Below are 23,057 nucleotides of genomic sequence, written 5' to 3' on the forward strand. Positions count from 1 at the left end.
TTTCTTCTATCATGCATTGAGCACTTATTTATATGACTCTTTAAAGGAGTCTTGTTTAAAGAATCAATTGCAATGCACCTTTTTTATATGAACCAACGAAGACAACAAACCGACAAAGCTCAGTTCCTTGATTTTTTTTAACGTTTTGTTTTTAATGAATTCTCGTATCTTATTTTAGGAGTTAATTGTTGTTTTGTTATAATAGTTAAAACAACTCCGACCATCAATCGATGTGGATGTATGTTTAAGAGGCCTCGATTGTCGTGGCCATTTTTAGGCTGTTTTGATCTCCTTTAGAAGAAGAACTCTATATAAAAAATAAAGGAAAATATTCAAAAAAAAGGGTTAAAAATTGTGGATTTTTTTTTCACTTAATAATATTTTATAGCTTAATTAATCATATTTCAAATATCGACACAGTAGGGGGTTTGACAAATATAGAGGATAGAATGATTTTTCAAAGAGGTTTAATGATTTCACTACCTTGATTGAATATAATGGGAAAGTGTAAATACGAAGCCATATTGCACATGTAGTTGTATTATAATTACATCAAATGAATTGAAATTTTGAAAATAGAATTGAGTATTCATACAGCATGCGTCTTCTTCTCAAAAACATGCACTTTGCATGTAGCTTCGACAAACGCGTTATTTAAAAGATGCTTACTCATCAGATCAGATCTTGGCCCGGCGAGATTTTGCGAGATACAGAATAAAAAAAATCTTTAATTCATGTGGTGCTTTGTAGAACATTCATGTAATATGAACGCCAGCGTATGAGTTCATATTCACATTATCATCATGATTTCATTCAAAACTTGATGGTTCCAGTAACTGGATCTCTAGCATGACTTCTTTTTCTGTTTGGAGTTTGATTTATTACACCAATATCTTAAAGAAAATTTAAACCAATGCTTATATCTTGTAAATATATGCAAATCAAACTACATATGTAGAGAAAAATGTCATCAATGAATGTTTCTATTTTTTTTTCTATATTCACAGTTTCAATATTTTATCAGGCACGTAGAATCGTTTTTTGCAATTGGGGGGAGGGGGAGGGGGCAGACTCATCCAAAATATTTTGACAAGCAAAACAAATAAAGAGAAATTTTCAAATCATAAAAAAGCTAATCTGTAAAGGGGGGGGGGGTATTTTAACTTCAATTTCACTGTTAATTTCCTTATTTTCACTTCGATTTCTTACATCTCACCAAAAAAAGGGGGGGGGGGGGCTCAATGATGGTCATTCAATTTTCTATATGCAGATTTAAGAACAAATGTTTGCTATGTGCCTGTTAATGCCCGCATCTCTCATACTTCATGTGTCTAACCTTTCTTCATATTGTGCAGATGGAGTAACTGCAATGCCATATCAGATTGAATTTCCAAAGAAATTGACCTTAACCTAACAAGGTCCGTGTGAAATATAGTAGCCATTAATTGCATTAATCTAATACTTTTGCATAATTAATGGATTTAATCAACGCGTACCGATTGAAACGCGATTTTATCATTAGTACATCGACTCATTGACGGTAGACGTGTTACGTAATCGACACCGATCATCAATGAGATGGTAGGAGTCAGATTAATTAATTGTAATCTGTTTTTCAACAATATCTGCGAACTTGCTTTACCATTTCTTGCCCTTGTTTCAGTTATACTAGTAACTGTTGTGTTAGTATTTTGAGTTTATTTTGTGGGGTTTTTTCTTATGTAGTTGAAATTATACCATGAATATTTACTGCTGAAATAAATTTGTTTGAATGCTGTATTGACGAGTGGAAAATGTTTTGTTAAATTGCTGAATGAAGGCACGTGTGTGTTAATTGCTAACCGAAGGCTAAATACAATTTTCTCAGAAACATCATTTATGAAAGGCACCTAGAAAATGGATTACTTGAGTACTATTGTCAAGGGTAAACCATAGCTTTACCTCAATAGTGTTGAGTTCACTATATATAATTCACAATGCTACTGGTTAGATGAACGATACATACATGTACAAACATTAATATTAAGTATGATTCTCTCTACTTCTTACAGAAATTAAGCTATATACATAGAAACTGAAAGGACTGAAATCTACACAATCCAGTTCCAACCAATTTTTCGATCGGTGGAAACTTTCAGCAATCTAAGAAAAATCACAGAGTGCATGGAATAATCATGATGATGGCAGACTCAAATACCCATCTAGCGTACTGATGTATACTGATGTATATTAACAATAATTAGTTAGTATTACTTACTTTTTACAATCAATTAATTTGTTAAAAGAAAGATGTAAGAATAAACAATATAATGCTTTCTTTGATTATTTATGCGGGTTATGAAGGAAGTGATCATTGCAAACTCCAGGAACTTTCTCTCTTTCTCTCTCTCTCTCCCTCTCTTCAATCTTATACATGAAGTAAGTTTCTTCCATTTCAAATTAAATCATTTGTATACACAGTTTGATTTCTCCTTCGATATATACCTGTTGATGGAGTTCTGCGTTTGGAACTTTCGTGCACCGCCGAATATTACCCACCGTCCTCGGCCGAGACAGGTGGTTTCTAATGAAATCGTTTACTTCCTGTCCCTTTCATCTTATATTCTATTCTTCCACCTGAGATGGATAAAACGAACACAAAGCATTTGCTTCAAAGCATGGATATACAACCTAACGGCACACATGCAACCTGTTCGTACGATCGAGATCAATCCAAGCTCTGTCTGTACAAAGAAGCAATTATTAGAAATGTAAGAGAGACAACTCGATTTATGTTAAACTGTCTTCATTTGAATCCAAAATACTTTTTTTTGTGGGTTAAAACTAGTTGAACCAGGACTTTATGCTGCTAATTCTGCATAGGCGTCGGAACCGGGGGGGGGGGGGGGGGGGGGGCTTAGCCCCCCCACTTTTTTTGCCAAGTTATACCTAACCATTAGAAACATAGCATGATAGAGGGTTCAGCCCCCCCACTTTTTCTCGCAGGAAAGATTATTGTTCCTAAATTTACCTTGAAAGATTGAGAAGTTAGATTCAGAAGCAATTTTTTTTTTGGAAGCATAGGTATACTACCCCCCCCCCCCCACGGATTAGGATTTCCATGATTTTGGGAGTTACTTTTTTCTCAATATTTCTGTGGATTAGTCTAGCCCCCCCCCCCCCCCACTTTCAATTTGCTTCCGACGCCTATGTTCTGTTTTTACAATAAAATGCCTCGAATGTAAATATGAGATTAAAAGCGTTTGGCATATAATGTCTCATTGGAATGTAAAGCTTGTTAGCTATCCATACCAGTATATTCAACAAATGACCACCAGCCTCTTGTTTATTCTCGGTCAAGGTCGTTGTGGCTCTATGGCACAATTCCATTTAATAAACCGAAATGTCAACATAAAAAAAACCCCAAAAAACCAAACAAACAAAAAAATCAAAACAATGAAAATTAGTATAGTATTATGATAATATTTTTTCTTTCACACCTGTTTTCTAACAGCATTCGTGGCACAGTTGATCAATATATTAGCTTATTCTGAGTTCGAACCAATCAGGGTTTTATTACATGGTTTAAATAAAAATTAAATACAGTATACGAAAAAAAAATAATTGAAAATAATTAATTTGAAAAATTAATTTGGCATTAATTCAATACATTTTTTTAATACATCCAAGATACTGCTACACGCTGTAATCGGACCCTTAAAGCTTAACCTACCTAACTTAATGTTAGTGGCATACCCTGTGCCCCCCTCCAGTGTAGGACCCCCCCCCCCCCTTTTGTGTATGTATGTAAATATTTATGTTTTGACTTATAATTATATTTGTTGCATGTATGTATAATTAATCCTAATATGAGGGAAATACAGTATGAATGAATGAAACATGCGTTTATATTCAGTGGTACATGAGGTACAAACAATATACATGTACTTGCGTTAAATAGTAATTCCATGGGTCTAATTATACAGTGTACACAGCATGATAATACCCGTATTCATAAGCATGAGTAATAAAAAATGAAAAGAAATATTGAATGACCAGATGCATAATAAATACAGAGTTTGACATTTAATACTTAAAGAATTATAAGTACTAAAATAAGTTTAAGGTTGTATGGGACATCTGTCGATATTAATGTGGATAAAAGTACATTATTATCAAAATGCTTTTACCGGTTTAGAGTTTTGAAATTTAATAATATTTGATCAAAAATACGTTTTTGGTAAGATCCCCAACTGGATTCGAACTCATGACTTACAGGTTCTTGGTGAACGCTCTAACCCACTGCGTCACCCTGTTTGTTAACAATTTTCACAAAGAAAATATCTATTATATTGCACTTGATTTTCTTGTTTACTTCGATAAATAGTACGTCACAATATGGAGGTGTCCCATACCACCTTAATCTGGAGAGCAGACTTGCCCCTTGATTTTCAAAATATAGGACTGGTGCTTAGTTTTCAATGTTTTTAAGTTTGATATCGTCAACAGTTCTCGTGACTTTATTGTATACATGTTTGTGGTTTGTGACAAAACCTGGTAGGTAGAAATTGTTTTCGAAAGTTGAGATGGATTAAAGAAGGTTAACACTAATTGTCCTGGTATTTCAGTAAAATGCGTTAAATCATATCATTGTAAATTTGGTATTTTCTTCAATGCACATGTATTTTTCTTTATTAAAGCCTAACTGAGTGTCAGAAACAAGATAATCTAAACTAGATTATTAAATCTTATTAAATTATTAAATCTTGACTAAGACAACCTGGAATAAGTTTATATTAAGTATAACATTCAATAAGTATAACGTAAGTATAACATTCAAAAGTATAATTATAAATGGGTCGCTAGTTTTTATAAAAAATTGTCTAGGTTTATCTCCCTTTGTCAAAAATGACATAATTCCCAACCGTTTAGAAATAGGAAGTTCTTTTTTGTTGTTGAAAAAATACAATTGATTGTCTTTAGGATAAATTTCTTTCTGTCAATCCCAAAGAATTAAAAAATAAAACTCGACAGTATATCCATCGCTACCTGGGGATTTATTGTTTTTCATGTTTCATAAATTTCATTTTCAAATATATTTCTGTCCAGGGATTCTGAAAGACACTCATACAAAGATAATATTTAGGAATATACATTTTCTTTCAAATACGATTTCAAGATGAAACAATTGATTTAAAACACAGGGGAGAGGTAGTAAGGATTTAAAATGAGAAATCATTCTTGAAATCTAGCCGTAAATCCAACAAAATTAGATTTCTCTCTCTATCAATATAAATAGCACAATCTCAGAACCTTTAAGTGCTTGATGTAGGGCGTTAATACAATTGCAATAGAAACGAAATCAAAATCACAAGAGGTTGATTAAGTCATATATTGGAAATAGATAATGGACGACCTCCGTGCGAGTCACAGCTTCTATACGCGACGTGTAAATACCATTATATCCGAAGATTCGATTTCCGATGAACTCCGAAGGGAAAATGTCACCTTGTGATGATATTCGGAAACTGATGCCCCCGAAGAGAAATCATCGGCATAAACAATTATGAATGAATAGCGAAGAGTGTTGCTTGTGGCTTGAGGTAACCAGTTGATTTGCCCAACCGGGAGAGTTCAGCGAGAGAAGATTCAAGATATCATCGCACGCGCATCGGGAGAGAACTTCATGGGAAGTGAGAGATTGTGATAAAAAGGAAGGCATCGCTGGAAATCGGAATACTTGAGGAAATATGGCCAACACTTCGCCAGCCTCTGTGATTGCACCTTCAACTCGGACCGTAATTATCGGAGTGGACGACAGCTGTTTCTCGGAATATGCCTTCAACTGTGAGTACAATTAATTCTGATCTTCAAATGAGGAAGTCATTTTTTTGGAGTCGGCTTAATTAACGATAAGTAGAACTTTAAAAAAGCAAAGAAGATTGATTTGTGGTTAAAAATAGAAATGTTTTGTGATCTCGTTAGAAAGCATTTGTTTTATGTTAGAAGAACATCGTCTAAGAAATATAATAGCAAATTTTGTTTCGAAATTACATGTATTTTTAACAAATATAAAACAGATGCTCGTTTTATGTGTAAACAGGGGGGTGATATTTGTTTATTTCTGTCCAAGCATTTTTAATCGTTTTGTTGCTTTTGAGAGAAGTTCCTTCTCTCATTACAGCATGTAGGTTTTACTACTAATGAATAAGAAATAAAAAATGCCGGTCGCTTTATATTCACAAATTTGTTACAGCGGAGAGGGCTTAATTCATGACTCATAAACTCGCCTGTTTCTTCACAGTACTTAATAACCAAATTATACGGTACCAGATCAAAAATGAAAACATTTTACCCATAGTAGATAAACGTTCTACGATTTGTTACAATATTGTATTTGAAATCGCATAATATGCAATGGGTCAAAATTCTCGTCATAGAATTATCCGTATGTAGTTTAAAAATTTTTAACATCTAATACATTATGTCCAATAGCCAAACAAATAAAGAAGATTAATTGACCTTTTGAAGCATGTCTCGACAAATACTGGGTCAGCTTTTCTAATTAGCGACATGAATCGACTTTGAGGTCGTTTTATTAATGGATAGCCTATTAACTGGATTTTACTGTTGAAAATACGACGTTGCCATGAATCCTTACTTGAAAGCTAATGCTCGAGTGTGCACGTGCGGAAAATGTTTTCATGGAGTGGCAATATTTGGAAATAATCTATCTTTTGAAGCATTATCGAAATTTTCAGTAATTAAATAGATACACGCAAACAGAACGATGACCTTTTTAATCAATTAGTTTATTTTATCAATTAATAAGAATAAAGATAATCATGTGTAACAAAATTACCAAAACATGTACCGAATATGCTATTACATGTAGTTACATTGGGTAGCATACTTTTAATTTGAGAAAAATGATGGGATAAGTCATTTTTAGCTGCACACAGTTAGACGGTCACTAAGATTATTTATGTTTAGTTAAAACATTTCAACATATAGATGTGAAAGTTACATTGCTACTGAAATTAGTTAAAACTGGACATTTATATGCAGCTGCGCTCAATTTCATCATTACTGCTGTCAACTGCGGATGGTTAAAACATTAATATTTTCGAGCATAGTTATTCAGCTACATAAAATTACATGCGTTTACTTTGTTACATGTATTATGCTAAAGTGCGCAAAGTTACAGTACTTGTACATTAAAATGCTTGCAGTTTATTACATGTAATAGCTACTGCACGTGCATTAGTTACTGCGTACAATTACAACTGTTATAAAAATACATTAAGCTGCGTGCAGTAACACAGTTACTGACCTCAATTTTAAACAATTACTTTGTAGCTATAAATAGCTGTCTGAATGTATAAATGTTCTACTTTTGACTATGTTTAGGTACAGTTCTTCTTAATTTAACTATAACATACAGTCATGTAGTTTCTGCACAGTTACTCTTACATACAATCAATGAAAAAAAAAACGAACCTTAAAATGAATCCGTGTCATGATTGACCAAATAATCATAATTAACGGTTCATGTTTTCATAATCAAGTACGATAATCTCTATTAGCATAGCAGAGATGATAAAGGGGTTAATCATTATCGCTCTGGGTATCCTCTCGTTTCCAGCAATTTTCAATTATCTCGACACCATCATGTTGCGTAGCTTCTGTAAAACAAACACGTTAAATGCAAGTAATTAGATACACTTGCCTTTCCTGCATTCTGATTACTTTAAAAGCCAAAACGATGTCTCTTTGCAGGATATAGATAAATCGCACCAAGCTGGACTTCAAATGTAGGGTTTGATGACAAAAGGCACCATGGGAAATCAACTTTTGTTACGTAGTGACGTGATTTTAAACTGATAAAAGGCTGTTTATTTAGCTGCTCATTTTATTGCCCCCTTAACCTTATCATAGGTATAAATGTAGGGGGAGGGCAATATTTTATTGTTTCACAACGATAGGTATTTAGTTGTGGTGATTAGCTTTAAAAATTTCCTTATCATTCACTGAAGAAAACTGGTTAAAAGTTGTTTGGGTTAAGTTTAAACTGGTTCTGACAAATCACAATTTAAATTGAAGAAGAAGAACCGTATTATAGAATGATGAATTCAAATATTTCCGAATAATGCAGTTACAAACAATCAAATCAGCACTTAGCAGTCCACTTTACCAGAGATCACCGAATTGTGTTCGAACCCACAACCTTATGCTCCATATCATAGTGGTACATGTACATGTTGCTCTAAAGTGTTTTAAAACTGGACACTCGCATGAAAACAATTAGAAAACAAAGTACAGACATCTACATGTATAAAGTCAACTAGTTTGAACTGTAGTTCATTAATTAATAAATATATCGAGAAAAAAACCTTAGACCTTAAGGAGGCTGGATGATAAACAAATTTGACCATCGGAAATATACGTTAAATTTTTAGATATGATTTATTAAGCTATAAACTATTTTTTTAAGGTAGTCCATCCATAATTAAGGTGAATTTAACAATTTTGATTGATCTATACTACATCAAATACATATTTTAAAGCTATTATGAGGCTGACATAGACCAAACTTGGGTGTATGTATGTAGTCAATTAAATGAACTTTGTGCACTTAAAACTTTTTTAAAGAGTTAACGTGTCTGCCATTTAGGAAAATTGATAAAATCATTTTCTGAAAATATGTATGGTAAACTATGAATCATTTTCGCATATTCGAATACGGAGAAAGCTTTTGCAACTTTTTACCAAGAGAAATGTGAGAAAATTACTTGTATTAAAGAAATATATTAAAAAATGCATTTTTCCCGTAGACTTCAATGTTAACTTCAACATATGATAAATTTATTAAAATTATTTTTTTTTAAAGATTTCAAAGGTGAAACTTTATTATTTAATAAACCCCATAAAATCACACTAAGATTTCAGTGATCAAACTTGCAATCTATTAGGTATGAAATGTGATAGTTATGGATGGACTACCTTAAACAAGAAAAAATCCATAATTCTCAGCTTTTAGATTTTAGTATTTTCCTATTTCTTCATGTAAAGCTCTTATTGCAAAGGAGATCAATACATTCTAAAAATGACGACCCAGTCCTCTTGAGAATTCTTGTGAAGACTAATACAGTATCTGGCCCCGGGGACATAATACTAAGACGAGGTCACTTTTGATCTCAGTCTCACTTATAGTGGATAAGTGGAGACTGAGATCAAAAATGAGCTCGTCTAGGTTTTATGGCCCCGGGGCCAGATACTGTATTAGTCTTCACAAGAACTCCGATTAATAAGTTAGACTTGTGGATCTTTGCACAGATCTGTACAAATAATGACCGTCGGCCACAATACACAATTTATAAGATACAGACCCACTTTGGTTTCAAAATCCCGGAACGTTGAAAAAAGATTCAACCTTTTTAAGCCAACAGAAAATTAGCGTTTGTCCCAGGTAGCCTTTAAAATATGTATTTATGTAGTTTTTCCCCCTTATTTTGTTTTGTATAACAAGAGCAATATACATGTATCAATGCAATTATGGATTAAAGCAAAATTTGCAGTGTTTACCAGATCTGAAATAAAAATTATGTCGGTTGAAACGTTTAATAAAAATTCGTTTGAACTTTATTGTTGAAAACAGGATTGGCAAATTAATAATTATGGTCAGTCAGAAGGTCTTCATGGTTACAAACCACAATGCTTTCTGTTGGCATAAGAAATAGCTGGCACTGACAATGCTTCAATCAAATTTCATTGAAGTGAAAGTAATTAACCCCCTACCAATCATTAAGAGAATTTGTGAATGAAACGTTTCTGTTAAATTGTCTGTATTCTCTCTTCTGTAAAAATAAACTGAAAGACAATTGGATCTCGCTACGAAAGCGTAAATATTAATAGTGTGTTTCAAGGATAAGTAAACAAATAAAGGACAGCTGTGCTGAAAATATGACACCACCGAGACATTGAAAATATTCTAATTTTATCCACGATTCCAAAAAAATGACCATACGCCTTCTAATATAAGATTTGATTGAAACACGTGGATGTCATTTGCTTAATTAGTGAAATAGGAGAATGTTGTTTTGGTGAATTCTTTGTTTTTGAACAACGCGTATCTGCCTACTCACGATCGGAATCCGTCCCTAAGATGCAATTATTTTGGAAAATTGATGAGTTAAGAAGTGAAAAGGGAACGGTTTTCTCGGTCGGTCTCTCATTGTTTTCATGAACCCATTTTTTTTTTACGAGAAAACCTGTGTAAACAAGTTAGTTTAAGAACCCAAGATTAAAAGATTTGATGGAGTTGTTACCATGAGCGATGGGATTATCTCGTTGAAATAAAAAAGTCGTGCTCAAAACGTTTTACCGATATCAAACAACACTTGGCATTTCTCAAGACCTCGTCTTGTAGGGATCCAATAATTAGAGAAAGTCAGTGTTAGTGTAATCCATGACGGCATGTTGTGACCCTTAGCCTCTAACAAAGATGGGAGCATCAGAACAGCAGCAAATACTATCGATTAGTCTTTAAAATTGGTTACTTAGTGTACTAACGTCAACATGAATTGTATTTTGATGACTACTATATTCTTCGCAAACTACCATTAGATAGATGTCGAAAGGGTTCATTTCATGTCAAGTGATTTATGTTAACACCATGTAATTTTTTTAAGATTACTTTTACCCAGAATGAAAAAAAAAAATTCCACTGATGATAACGAAGAACAATCTGTTGTGTGTTATAGACCTTTCATTGTACAGTTTTATATTTTTCACTTTCAAAAAGTTGGTTAATGACCTACTTTTTGAGTTAATGGCCATTGAATATTTTTTGAAAAATTAAGGAAAATCCCTAAAAGTTTTACACTATGATTGAGATTTTCTTAATTGTAAAAATAATACATATTGCTAAACTCTTTAAAAAATGATTTACAGTTTATGAATGGCAGTGATTTTAAATAGATACAAAGCAATACACTTTCATTCACAATCTTTATGAATATTCCAGTCCGAATTTCCTCAATGACATTGAACTTGTATAACAATCCGAATTTGAGAATCAAAACCCTGAGTAAACAACGTCCTTAAAGCAGAGACCTATTACTAAATATAAATTGGTATATGATTCATTAATACTATGTATCTTATTAGATTTTTTCTGATACTTTGTTTGAATAAATTTTTGCGCTGGTAAATATTTATAGTCACAGGTAATGTTCTCGACTTAATTTTTTAACCTTACCTTACAGTACGGGAACTTGAATATCAATCTAGAGAAATGTTCTTTACGTAAATTGGCTGCGATGTAAAAGCAGATTTACATAATTCATAAAAAGATGTACGATCAAATTGAAAGCCATTTCACTTTCGTTTTATTAATTTTCCTTTCAGTTTACTTGACCCACGTGCGAAAGACCGGGGACAATATTGTGTTGGTGCACGTTCCCGAGTTCCACGGGGTGATCCAGGCACGTATGTTGATATATCAATTATCACTGCATGCACGTGTTCGATTAGTATATCAATTATCACTGCATGCACGAGTTCGATTAGTTTATTGATATACATGTACTGAAGTAACAGGTACGTGGTATAAGGTAGGCCATGGATTGTCTCATCCAAACTTACATGTCAAAACGTGTATTATAATCAACACAGCTAAGTGCCACTTCCTTTCTCTGTTCTCATCGGAACTTAGTATTAAGAAGTGATAGTGAAAGTTGCTCTCTCAACACCCCTTCCCTTCACCTTAAGGAAAAGGATATTTGGCGAGATAAGTCTGTGTTCCGTTCCTTTTATTTCAGGATTTTTTAAGGTAGCTAATTTACAGTATGACATACATGTAGCTCCCCTTCGCTAATAATGAAAGGGATACTACGGGTCTATTTTTTTAATTTGTTATGAGGAATATATATAACGTCAGGTGCCTGTAATGACCCATATTGACCATACCACTTTAAAATTTACTCGAGCCATATGCAATATATATTTTTTTTCCACGAAATTTTAGTGGTGCATATACATGTATAAATAAATGTACAAAAAACATGACGACCTCAATCTTGCTCTAATTATATTAAGGATTTTTTTTTCATTTCCTGGGATCGATGTTCCTTGGATGTAAAAAAGTAGTTCGTTGGAACAAAATGCCCCAGCACACAAGATGCCTGTAAAAATTGCTTAAGTAGTTGTACATGTATATATGGTAGACACATTAAAGTTGTCGGAGATCATAATGAGCAAAAAACAAGAACTCCCATCGTCTAATAGGGTTAATAGAGAATGGGGGCTTAAACCCCGACACAGTAGCTTATATTGTTTATGTTTGATTACCGACGATACACAGAATCAAGATGCACTAATGGTATCCTTGCGTGTTCAAAAAAGACTATATTCTCCAACAGCTTAACCGAGGTTGTAATTTTTTTTATTCAAATTTGCCGAATGATAAACATTGGTGTTTCGATTAGCTGTTATATTTACAAAATTACCATGCAACGATTGTTGCTTAATAACAAAGCTGAATAAATTTTTGTCACTGTCTCAGAGAGAGAGAGAGAGAGAGAGAGAGAGAAAGAGAGAGGGAGAGAGCGAGAGAGAGAGAGAGAGAGAGAGAGAGAGAGAGAGAACAAACAATTTATTACTTTAAGTGAGTCAATGGATTCTCGAGGATAATAAATTGCCTAGACCTACGCCTAATTGCATACTGAAATTACACAAGGAATACCTGAATGATAGTAAAAAAAAATCTTCACAGGCGATGAAAATGTTATAGAAATGCTTCGGAATTTCGCTTTCACTGTGCCAAACTTGAACCAGTCTGTTTATCGCAAATCAAAATCACGTATAAAACTTCATTAATTTTTTTTTTCATAGAAAAGAGAAAAGACATGTTATTTATTTTTACTCAGAGAGGCATGTGTTGTGGTTCTGAAAGTTTAATCCTGTGTCTAGAAATAAGCTGTTGTTTTTGTTTTTGCAGCTGCCATGCTTACGGACCCGGGGGTTGTGCACGAACTGGTGAAGGAGGAGGAAATTCGAACGCGACAACTGGTCCACAAGTACTCCGAGAAAATGAAACAATTTGGCGTAAGAACAATTAACAGGCATTGTTAACGCGAAATTTGAAGAACTGTCAAACAACTATTATATTTCAGATCTTCTAAATGCATTTAGCTGATTAGGCAACGAGAATGCAATTGTTCAACGTACATGCACACTCAAATCTGTTTTATTCTTTGTAAAGAACTAATCAAGATGATTGGCTATTGTAAATATTCGTTAAGACTTTCGAGGGCTCTATCACTAAGTAACTAGAACAAAAATGTCTTGTTCTGTTACAAGCGATAACAAATGATCTGCACTTTAAACCCTAGTTCAAGCACAGGAAATAAAGGAAGTTAAGCCTTGTAGCTCGTTAAAGATTTTTTTGCTACAAATCAATACAATTTCTGGTTTTTATCTCAGCTCGGAGGAAAGATGAAACAAATGACTGGAAAAGTAGGAGAATCCATTATTGAGACGTCTAGAGCAGAACACGCCGATTTGATTATAGTTGGGACCAGAGGAATGAGTAAGGTCCGGCGGACGTTCTTGGGGAGCGTCAGTGACTACCTTGTCCATCACGCCAATGTACCCGTGCTCGTGTGTCGTCATAAAGAATTCGACGCTCAACACGACCGCGTGCACCACCACCACCATCATCGATGACGTCACTTCACCGGAAGCAGAAACTCATTATTTTTAGACGACAGTTTTTTTTTCTTCAAACTGTGAAGAGAAAGAAAGCGCTCTTATTTATTGTTTGTTATACTTAATACATTTGTAGAAAAGGGTGCATGTACTTAAAAACATTAATTAAATACATTGTAAACCGTTGTGTGATTTCAAAATAGATACTCAGTGTATGTTTTCCCCCTATTCTTCATTATTGATTGTAATTCATGCTTGTATGACTAAACAGAAATCTACGCTATCCAGAGAACGCCGGCCTATCTGTTGGCCAAGAAAGATACGCATAATTTTAATTTTCAAAAACTGTTGAAGATGCATTGTTTACCTTTTAAATTGTCAACATAAATGGTCAAGTTGCTATGAATAATAAAAAATATTTTTTATATCGATCGAAACGAAAGCTTCATTGAGAACATGAAGTCCACGGACTTGCACAGACTGACCTTAGTCTTCGAAGTAGACTGTAGCTACCATGGAAACCTTCACATGTATCGAAAATCATTCTCCTGTTAAATTCACAGAGCAATTATAACGAGACCTTAAATTTTCGGAGAGGTGAAGCTACAAACAACATGCAGCAGCTCATCTCAAAGAGTCGGACACGTCGTGTTGATATCAATTTACCCAGACTTAATGGCCGACAATGCAATAGACGAGCGTACGTCACATTGCTGTTTGATATTCTCTTTTGAGAAGTGGACAGGCATAGCCTACATCCACTTCTCTTCGCAAGCCCTCATATTTTGATTCTGGAAAACGTGTAAATGTCGGAACCAAAGACGGTTTACACATCGAGCCATGTTTCGACTCCAGTTTCCCTGAATTTTCGAAACAGACCTATTATTTCTACATTTTAAACATAAATGCATCCATATATCACAAAAATATCACCACTAACCCGCTTTCAAATCATTTTCTCAACCTCTACATCCCGGGTTTAAATTTTGTGTATCACATTGTTTATCTAGGTCAGCGCAGATTAAATGTTTATGTTTCGGATAAAATTGGAAACCTATTTAAGACAATAATGTCAAAAACGTAACTGAATCAACTTAATCTTACAACATACAAACAAATACTGAGTCAAATAATTACAAAGTGGTATTTCTTCCCTTTTTTACCATCTTTTATGGTGACAAATTTTGTTCTACATCTATTTTGAACAATAAAACGAACATTGATTAATATAGCATACAATAAAGATTAAAATAAAGAGTTTTCATTGTTTTATGTGACAAAGTTACTTATTTTATCGTATGCATTTTGTTAACTTGTCTTAAATTGTAAAACCGTTCTATATAGCTCTGTAAATTTTAAGAAAAAAACCTTTAATCTAAAGTCTACAATCGGAACACTATTTTCCGTTTTATCCGACTCTAAAATTTCTACTTTTTAAACCTGTAGCGAGTGATCTCATAATTTAAACCCGGAATGTAGAGGTTGAGAAAATGATTTGAAAGCGGGTTAGTGGTGATATTTTTGTGATATATGGATGCATTTATGTTTAAAATGTAGAAATAATAGGTCTGTTTCAAAAATTCAGGGAAACTGGAGTCGAAACATGGCTCGATGTGTAAACCGTCTTTGGTTCCGACATTTACACGTTTTCCAGAATCAAAATATGAGGGCTTGCGAAGAGAAGTGGATGTAGGCTATGCCTGTCCACTTCTCAAAAGAGAATATGCTGTTTGACACAACATCACGAAGTCCAAGGTTAAAATGGTTGTACATGTAATTGTATCGCTACTTTCATTACTTTCGTAATCAGTGATACTGATATAATCTTTTAAGTGTCTGTTTGATTTGTACCTTTAATCACAACTATTAGGTTCATGTAAAATATACAAAATGCATTACATGCAGTGTAATATGATCATTTTATATCAGATTCAAAGATGATCACATATGTATCTTATTAATATTCAATATTTAGTTTTGAAAGTGAATCCTAACTTTCTTTTTGCCATTGCATCATTGCAGGATATGTGTGTACATGCATAATGTATAAATTGTGACACATTGTCTACCGATTTGATTTTACCCATATAGTTGGACCGTACATACATGTATGATAGAGTCGCTTTACCAAGAGTTTGGCTTGGACTTTAGATGGGTCGTTACTATCTTGTTTGCTCACCTCAAACAAACTGTCATCAAATGTTGACCTCCTTTCATCTAATTCGCAAAGAAAAGCTCATTGATATTCATAGACTGTAAAAATCGGGAAGTTTTTTTCTTCTAAGAACTGCTCTGTCATGTGAAATTGACGCTGTTTCAAAAGAAAAATACAGTTTTGTATAAGGTTGGGCAAGTTTTATTGCGTTTAATATATTCATATCTATTTGCCAATGACTGGACAGTTAACCATGAGTAGACCCCGCCTTCTTTAGTTTGAGTTTGTCACGTACTGTTTAAAGTCTTGTTAAAACGGTTCTAATTGCCATTACCGGTAACTCTTTAACATTTACTCATAGCTGCCTCTTTACACCAAGAAACTAAATAATATGAATAAAAGACATGAAAGACATTAACAAAATCAAAAGAGAATGTTTAAACTGGCAAGAAATATGTTTTGAAAGCTGGTCTTTAGTGTCCGAACCCCTAAATTACCCCTGCTGACCATAAAGAAAATCCTCACTCAAAAAAAATATCTAAAGCAGTAAAACTACTGTATACCAAAGGTAATTTTAATATAACAGAAAGTCAAGTCTGAACTAATTGCTTACATTTATATATCTAAGACATTATTTCAATGACAAAAATAAGTTGACACGCCCATTTTACTACATTCTTTATCGTTTAAAAAAAAATAAACAAAAAACAAAAACAAAAAACTAAATCTTGTTGTGGTATATCTTGTGAATATCGACTATGTAGTCAATGAAGTATATTGATACAATATGATAAAAATAAGAACAAAGTTAATAAACAAAATCACTTTCTATAGATATACTATATACATGTACGATCAAAGTTATTGGGAGCAAATTCGTATTGATCATTTTCTGTCCAACTTTTAAAATGGCCCCACAATCTGAAGAAAAAAAAATAAAATTGAGAAATGCATATTTCATAACAAATTGCATTTTCATTACTATCTTAATATAACTTTAGAATATATATATCTAATATAATATAATAAATATAATATATCTTTTGTAAAACGCTCTGTCCATTCCTTTGATGTTTACAGAAACTGCACTCAAATGAATTTATTTACTATTATCTATTTTTACTAATTCAAAAAAAAAAAAACGACTGTTGCTAATGAAGCCCGTGTTTCGAAGCCAAACAATAGTAAGTGTCCTCTGTTTTACGTGTAAACAAGAAATGCAACAAGACAGAAGCTATTTCAAGTTACAGTTGTCTATCTTTGGATAATTGTTTTGCTATTTTTCTTCTTTTAATCAATACTAGACTTTGACCCGTGCGTGCACGGGTTGACATTGCATAATTATGATATCGGATACTATCGACACACCGTATTTTTGAATTTTACATAACCAAGCTTTAAGCCTACAATAAAGGTATTAATTTCACTACACTCTGCTTAGTTAGAATAATCTAACTGTGTCTCGGGACAGGCCATCACCACAGTTAATATGCCTCCCATATAGCGGTTTTAATGTAGCAAAAAATTGCAGAATCCCTCCGAAACGATTTTGGAGAAAATTGACGAAGCTGCATTGGAAAAAAAACCCAGTCAAATTATTCATAACAGACCATTTTGATGCTGTAAATACCTTTCACCAAAAAATTTAATTCATATTATATAATGAAAAATTTAACACTTTTTCACCAACCTTTTTTACTCGCTTCGAATACACAATGTTGATATTCGGAACTCATGGGATTGTTCATATTATATGCGATGAGTTAGAGTTATCTCCCGTATTTCCTTTGATGAACAGAAATATATGGCAAATTTTCAATGAAAATTTACACGTAATTGCAATAAAATTATTACGCTTCTGAGTTTATCCATGCAAATGTGATATCGGGAACATAAACTAAAGAGCCTCCCGTGATTTAGCATGAATGTAATGCACATGCGCAAGATTGTAAAATCGAAGAATTCCAGATTAATTAGCGAAGCTTGATTGAGGAAAAACAAAAAACAAATTGGTAATCTTTAAGTACCAATGATGTTTAAAATATATAAAACAAATGACAGTACTCTTCTGATTTCTCGGTATTAAAGCCCAGAAATTCAAGTCTTTTTTTTTAATATAGTAGTATAGATAGATATATAGATCTAGATTAAGTAAAAATATTATATATCTGCTTACCTATATCGATGATCCCTCACATATGTTCATGTATGATCGTCTGTTGCAGATGACATGACAATAACGTATTGCCAAAAGCAGCAGAACAAGGAAACAGTATATTATTTAGATTTCACGTTTAAACATTTAAACGGTGTATAGCTATTTTGTAACACGACTATTACTTATCAGGATTGTTACTGACTGTTTACAGAAATTTGTGGGGTCCGCCTTGCCTTGGACTATGGACTCTACCGACCCCACAAGTTTTTGTAAACAGTCAGTAACAAACCTAATAAGTGTTTTGTTTTGTCGAGGACCTTAAGTTTGATATGTAAACAAAAAAGATAACAATTATATAACAATTAAATTCATAGCTTTATTCTCTAATTTTTCATCATCCTCGACAGTCGTCTGTGCAAACCTGGATGCCATTGTAGGATCGTTATATATTACGTCACGGGCAAAAGGGTCTCACTTTAGATTTTGGGGCTTAAAAATTAAAGGTATAGTTGAACGTTTGTGTAAAATATCAGCTTAAATAATGTTACGTCTGCCATGTTGTCGTATTGATTTTGACGCTCGCCGTGTAAAGAAATTTAAAGGCAATCACGTAATGCGATTCATCCAATGACTTTGAGACATTCTAGTCCGAGGCAAAACAAATAATGTTATCAATCAGGAACAAAATGGCGTTTCGAACGGATCTCAGACATGTTGTGACGATACAGCCTTCCACCTTTAGTACCCTATTCTATCCTAAGGGTAAGTTCATATCAATGGAAGAACCACTGTAACAGCGGCGAGCCACAAGCGTTAACTTTGATTTTCGCTGGTGACGTTGCATTTAACAGCGTTCAACGTTTGGGACATCATAATAAATCTTGTCATTTTAACCTTTCAGTACCCTATGTGTGTTACAGCACTTTACCTCATACGTGTGGTGTATATTACCCGTGTGATAAACCTTTGCTTTATCAGACGGGTAATGCTTTATCAAATACTTCCGGTCTTAACTATTTTTGACACAGCCCTTCGCTCCAACGCTTCAGTGACCTATTTTCGAAGATATGCTAGTACTTTCAACATATCTATATCTACTGCCAAAAATGATATAAAATTTCAAAAAGATTTTGTCAAAGATTTAAATTACAATTATGAAGGAAAACACATATCTGTGAAGCATAGGCGTCGGATCGGGGGGGGGGGGGGAACCTCATCCCCTTTTTTTTGCAAAGTTATACAAAACATAATTAACAGAAAACCTTTTTTTTTGTTTGTCAAAATTTATGATAAGTTTATCCCCCCCCCTTTCAATTTGCTTCCGACGACGTATGTAATTTATCAAAATGCAAATCACGTTAGCTATCGTGGAGTTCATTCTAAAAGAAGAGATGAAAACAGAATGCTTAAGTTATGTTTATATCATATACCTAGTAGTGTATCAGCCCTGATACACGTGTTTTGGACTAGGTGAGACAGCAACCGGAAGCTAGGGCTGTATCGCCCTCGAGGCTGATATTTCTCTGTCTCAGCCCGTCGTCAAGGGGGTGTATTGCCCTCAAATTTGAAATTGATAATTTCCATATATCTCTGCTTTAAATTAAGACTAGTTTGTGAAATAACGATAGAATAACGAAAACATAATACAAATTATCACCTTACACGTCTGAATATTTTTATTTATTACCGAAAATTGAAAAATAATAAATCAAAAATAGCGCCAAAGAGTGATTTGTATCCAAGTAAGGGGAGGTAACCTACACAACGGTTGTGTATTTAGAACAATAGCACGCTTTATTTATTATCAATCAACGTTTAAATTATGGAGGATATAGAGAAGGATGGAACTAGACTTAATCTTAGAAAGAGATTAGACTGTAAAAATTAAGGGGTTAAAGTAATGGACGCGCTTATGACGTTCTCAAACAACATTCTAGTTGCTATAACAGTATGGATCTTTATGAATGGAATCTGACGGGAAACTTACGAAATCCCAGTGAAATAATTTGACTCATTACGAAGCTGCGTAGGAGGGAAGTTTCTCTCGCGATAATTTTGAATTCTAGAAGATAGTGCTTCATTTCAGACGACAGACTCCCTTCTACTGTATTTCAAATGACGATGGTTTGTCAACAAAGTCCGACAACTCTTACAGTTTTAACACATATAAAAAGAAATAAAATCGAACAAGTTTTGTAGATCCGAAAAAAATCTATAGATTCTTCATGATAAATTATATTCCTTATTTGGAATTTAAATTTAAATAAAAGTCTTTGAATTTAGATATATGATATAAACAACATCACACTTTTGTTTTGATCTCGTCCCTGGTATCAGCCCTCGGATGGTATCGGCCCGCGCCCTTCGGGCTTGGGCCGATACCAACCGCTCGGGCTGATACCAGGGCCGAGATCATAACAAAAGTGTGATATTCTATATACATACAAGAACTTACCGAAATAATGTTTCTTAAGACTTTGATTCCACCACTTGTAAGCATCATTATTCAATATTTTCAATTTAGAATCATTAGGCTAATGTTTGTTTTATAAAACAACAACTGTTCCTCGTTTGAGATCGAGTCAATTCAAACTAACGAGCATTCGCAACTTTATGTACATGTATATCAACAAACTTTGATTATTCAAGTCTTCTGATCATTATTTCAATATAATCAGGTGATTAAGCTCTAAGAAAAATTATTTAGAGACAATAATTTCTTTCAAGTTTTATTTCAGTGAAACTTTACATTAAAACAGTTAGATTTATCTCCGAAATGACGCACTTAATTGCATTGCACAATGCAATGCCACAATAACTGCATAACACAACGTTGAATCATCGTTTTCTTATCTTTGAAAAAATTCAATTCGGGTCATAAAAGGGACTATCTCAAAAGCTTTATAATATAAATCAAATTGTATGAGATCAATAGAACATCTATAATTGTGTGATTTTTATATTTGCTTTATCTGACTCGTAGCATTGTATAAATTATGCTTTTACGACTTTTATATGTAACTAACGAAACTGAAAGAACTACTATTTACCTTTAAAAGGTATACTCGTTGAAACAGCTTCTGTGGTGTAAATATCATTGCCTGTAAATGATCGAAAAATCAACACCTCATGTAATAATATAAAACATATTGTTATATCCAGAAGTATATTCTCACTTTATAACTCTATATAGACGAATAGTCAATGATTGTAATATTACCGGTAATTAATTCGAAAAATATTGACCGGTCAATAATTTTTTCTAATATTGACCAGCTATGAATCATATTGTGTAATTAAGAAATAAACTCAATATCTACCCACTTATACGAGTATAACCTGGGTTGGGGCAGTTTACGCTTTATAATCCGCGAAGCGAATTATAAAAAGCGTAAATTGCTCCAACCCAGGTTATACGAGTATAACTTGGGTAGGTATTGAGTTCATTTCTTAATATGTTTTACGGTGCGACCGTTGGGGCGAGCACAGCATGTGATCAAACAATGAATTATAATAAATTAATAAAATAAAATTAACAACGTGAAATTTGAATGCCAAAAAATAAAACATACCTATTTTTCAGTAAATTTTCATTATTCATAGTTTATAAGATTTGTTATAATTTATTTATTTATATGTAGAACAATAGTTTAATCTCAGATACAATGTTGTTAAATAATAAAGATTTTAATATATAAATATTCATTGCATTGCATCTCCTCTTTTAAAGTGATTGTGATTATGATTGATTGATTGATTTCCCCCTTTTTTTTTGCAGTAGACATTTTTTCTTAAACTTACATATAAAACTTGACTCATCATAGAGCTCCCCCCATGCTAAAATTTTTTTCATTTTTGTCAATTTATACATAGAAAATCGACTTACCATGGATTTGCCCCTCCACTTAAAAAAAAAAATTAATGTTTAATTTTATTTTTAATTTACGCTTAAAAATATTTGCTTATCATGTTAAAAGAACATGGTGTTGTCCCCCCCCCCCCCCCCCGCCCCCGCATGTAATAAATGGAAGTGAAAATAAAGAAACCATTGAACTGCTAAAAAGCTGAAGGATTAGAATTTTCATGATTTATTTTTCTTTTTGCTTGCAAAGATTTTTTGGATGAGGCTGCCATCCACCCACCCACCCCCTTTAAAAAAAGACGTTTCAGGAAATTACCGTAATTATAGCGAATAAAATATTTGTGAGCATTCATCCAAATTAGTGCAATTTACAACTGTTTCCTGTATCTGAAGAAATGTCCTTATTCGTCAGCTGTTCTTTATCTTAGCCTTTGCAAGATTTTAAGAGGATTTTGGTCATTTCAGCAGATTTACAATAACTTCAATTAGAGTAATTTCCCCTTATCAGTGCTTATTGTGACGTCAAAGCTGACGTTGGTTAAGTTGTCGTCTTACTCTTTAAAATTCCCCTGAGAAATAAAAGTATGCGAAGTATACTGTTTTATTTACTTAAAAAGCATGATGTTCTTAAAATTACACATCTTATAAGTTTTTCAAATGTTTTACTTTGATTCTCGGGAGAACGTGATGTTGGAACGTGAGGTTGGAAACCATTGGTACTATGAATTGTGGGTCAAAATTTACTGACTCCGAAAAAATATATCGGATCAATGTGTAAACGTTTGTGACGTCACACGATTATTTTTGATTGAAAGTGTACTGAGGTGAACTTTAGAGGTAACATTGACTGTATGTCGCTTACATCGTTATTGTTTTTACTGTCTAAATTTGTCTTGCTGATTCTCGTGAGAGTGTGAAGTGATAAAAATTGCCAAGATTACAGGGAACTACTGGGACGATTAAAACGATGCATTACTGGTCCGATTTACTGACGCCAAAAAAATCCGTTGAATGAATGTGCAACTAGTCCGAATTTTCTATTCACACACGCCTTGCCGGTAGAGCTCGCTTCGCGCCGGCGCTGCGCGCCGGCGAGCTGCGCTCGCTATAATTTTATTTTCTGTAATCTACTATACAAATTGAGTGCGTTTTACTTTTAAGAATATACAAATATTGACTGGGGTTGAGGGCAA

General features: G+C 33.5%; 1 protein-coding gene across 2 annotated transcripts; it reads left to right on the forward strand.

Moving 5' to 3' along the window:
• Positions 1-5,442: 5,442 nt before the first annotated feature.
• On the forward strand, positions 5,443-13,909 carry LOC105327522 (universal stress protein Sll1388). 2 transcript variants are annotated; one of them, XM_011428071.4, is made up of 4 exons: positions 5,457-5,826; positions 11,389-11,469; positions 12,980-13,086; positions 13,465-13,909. In XM_011428071.4, exons 1-4 carry the CDS (start codon positions 5,730-5,732, stop codon positions 13,705-13,707), a joined length of 528 nt encoding a protein of 175 aa, XP_011426373.1. In that variant the 5' UTR covers positions 5,457-5,729; the 3' UTR covers positions 13,708-13,909. The 2 variants fall into 2 exon arrangements, with proteins under 2 accessions (XP_065934828.1, XP_011426373.1); XM_066078756.1 differs by lacking the exon at positions 11,389-11,469 and having other exon boundaries at positions 5,443-5,826.
• The last annotated feature ends 9,148 nt before the right edge of the window (positions 13,910-23,057 follow it).

The sequence above is a fragment of the Magallana gigas genome, chromosome 3, assembly GCF_963853765.1.
Source record: "Magallana gigas chromosome 3, xbMagGiga1.1, whole genome shotgun sequence".
Taxonomy (NCBI): domain Eukaryota; kingdom Metazoa; phylum Mollusca; class Bivalvia; order Ostreida; family Ostreidae; genus Magallana; species Magallana gigas.

Bases quoted from the DNA above. Each gene is read 5' to 3' on its own strand.
- LOC105327522 (XM_011428071.4), top strand. From the start codon at position 5,730: ATGGCCAACACTTCGCCAGCCTCTGTGATTGCACCTTCAACTCGGACC. The intron at 5,827-11,388 runs GTGAGTACAATT...TTTTCCTTTCAG, and splicing joins CTCGGAATATGCCTTCAACT to TTTACTTGACCCACGTGCGA. The intron at 13,087-13,464 runs GTAAGAACAATT...TTTTTATCTCAG, and splicing joins AGAAAATGAAACAATTTGGC to CTCGGAGGAAAGATGAAACA.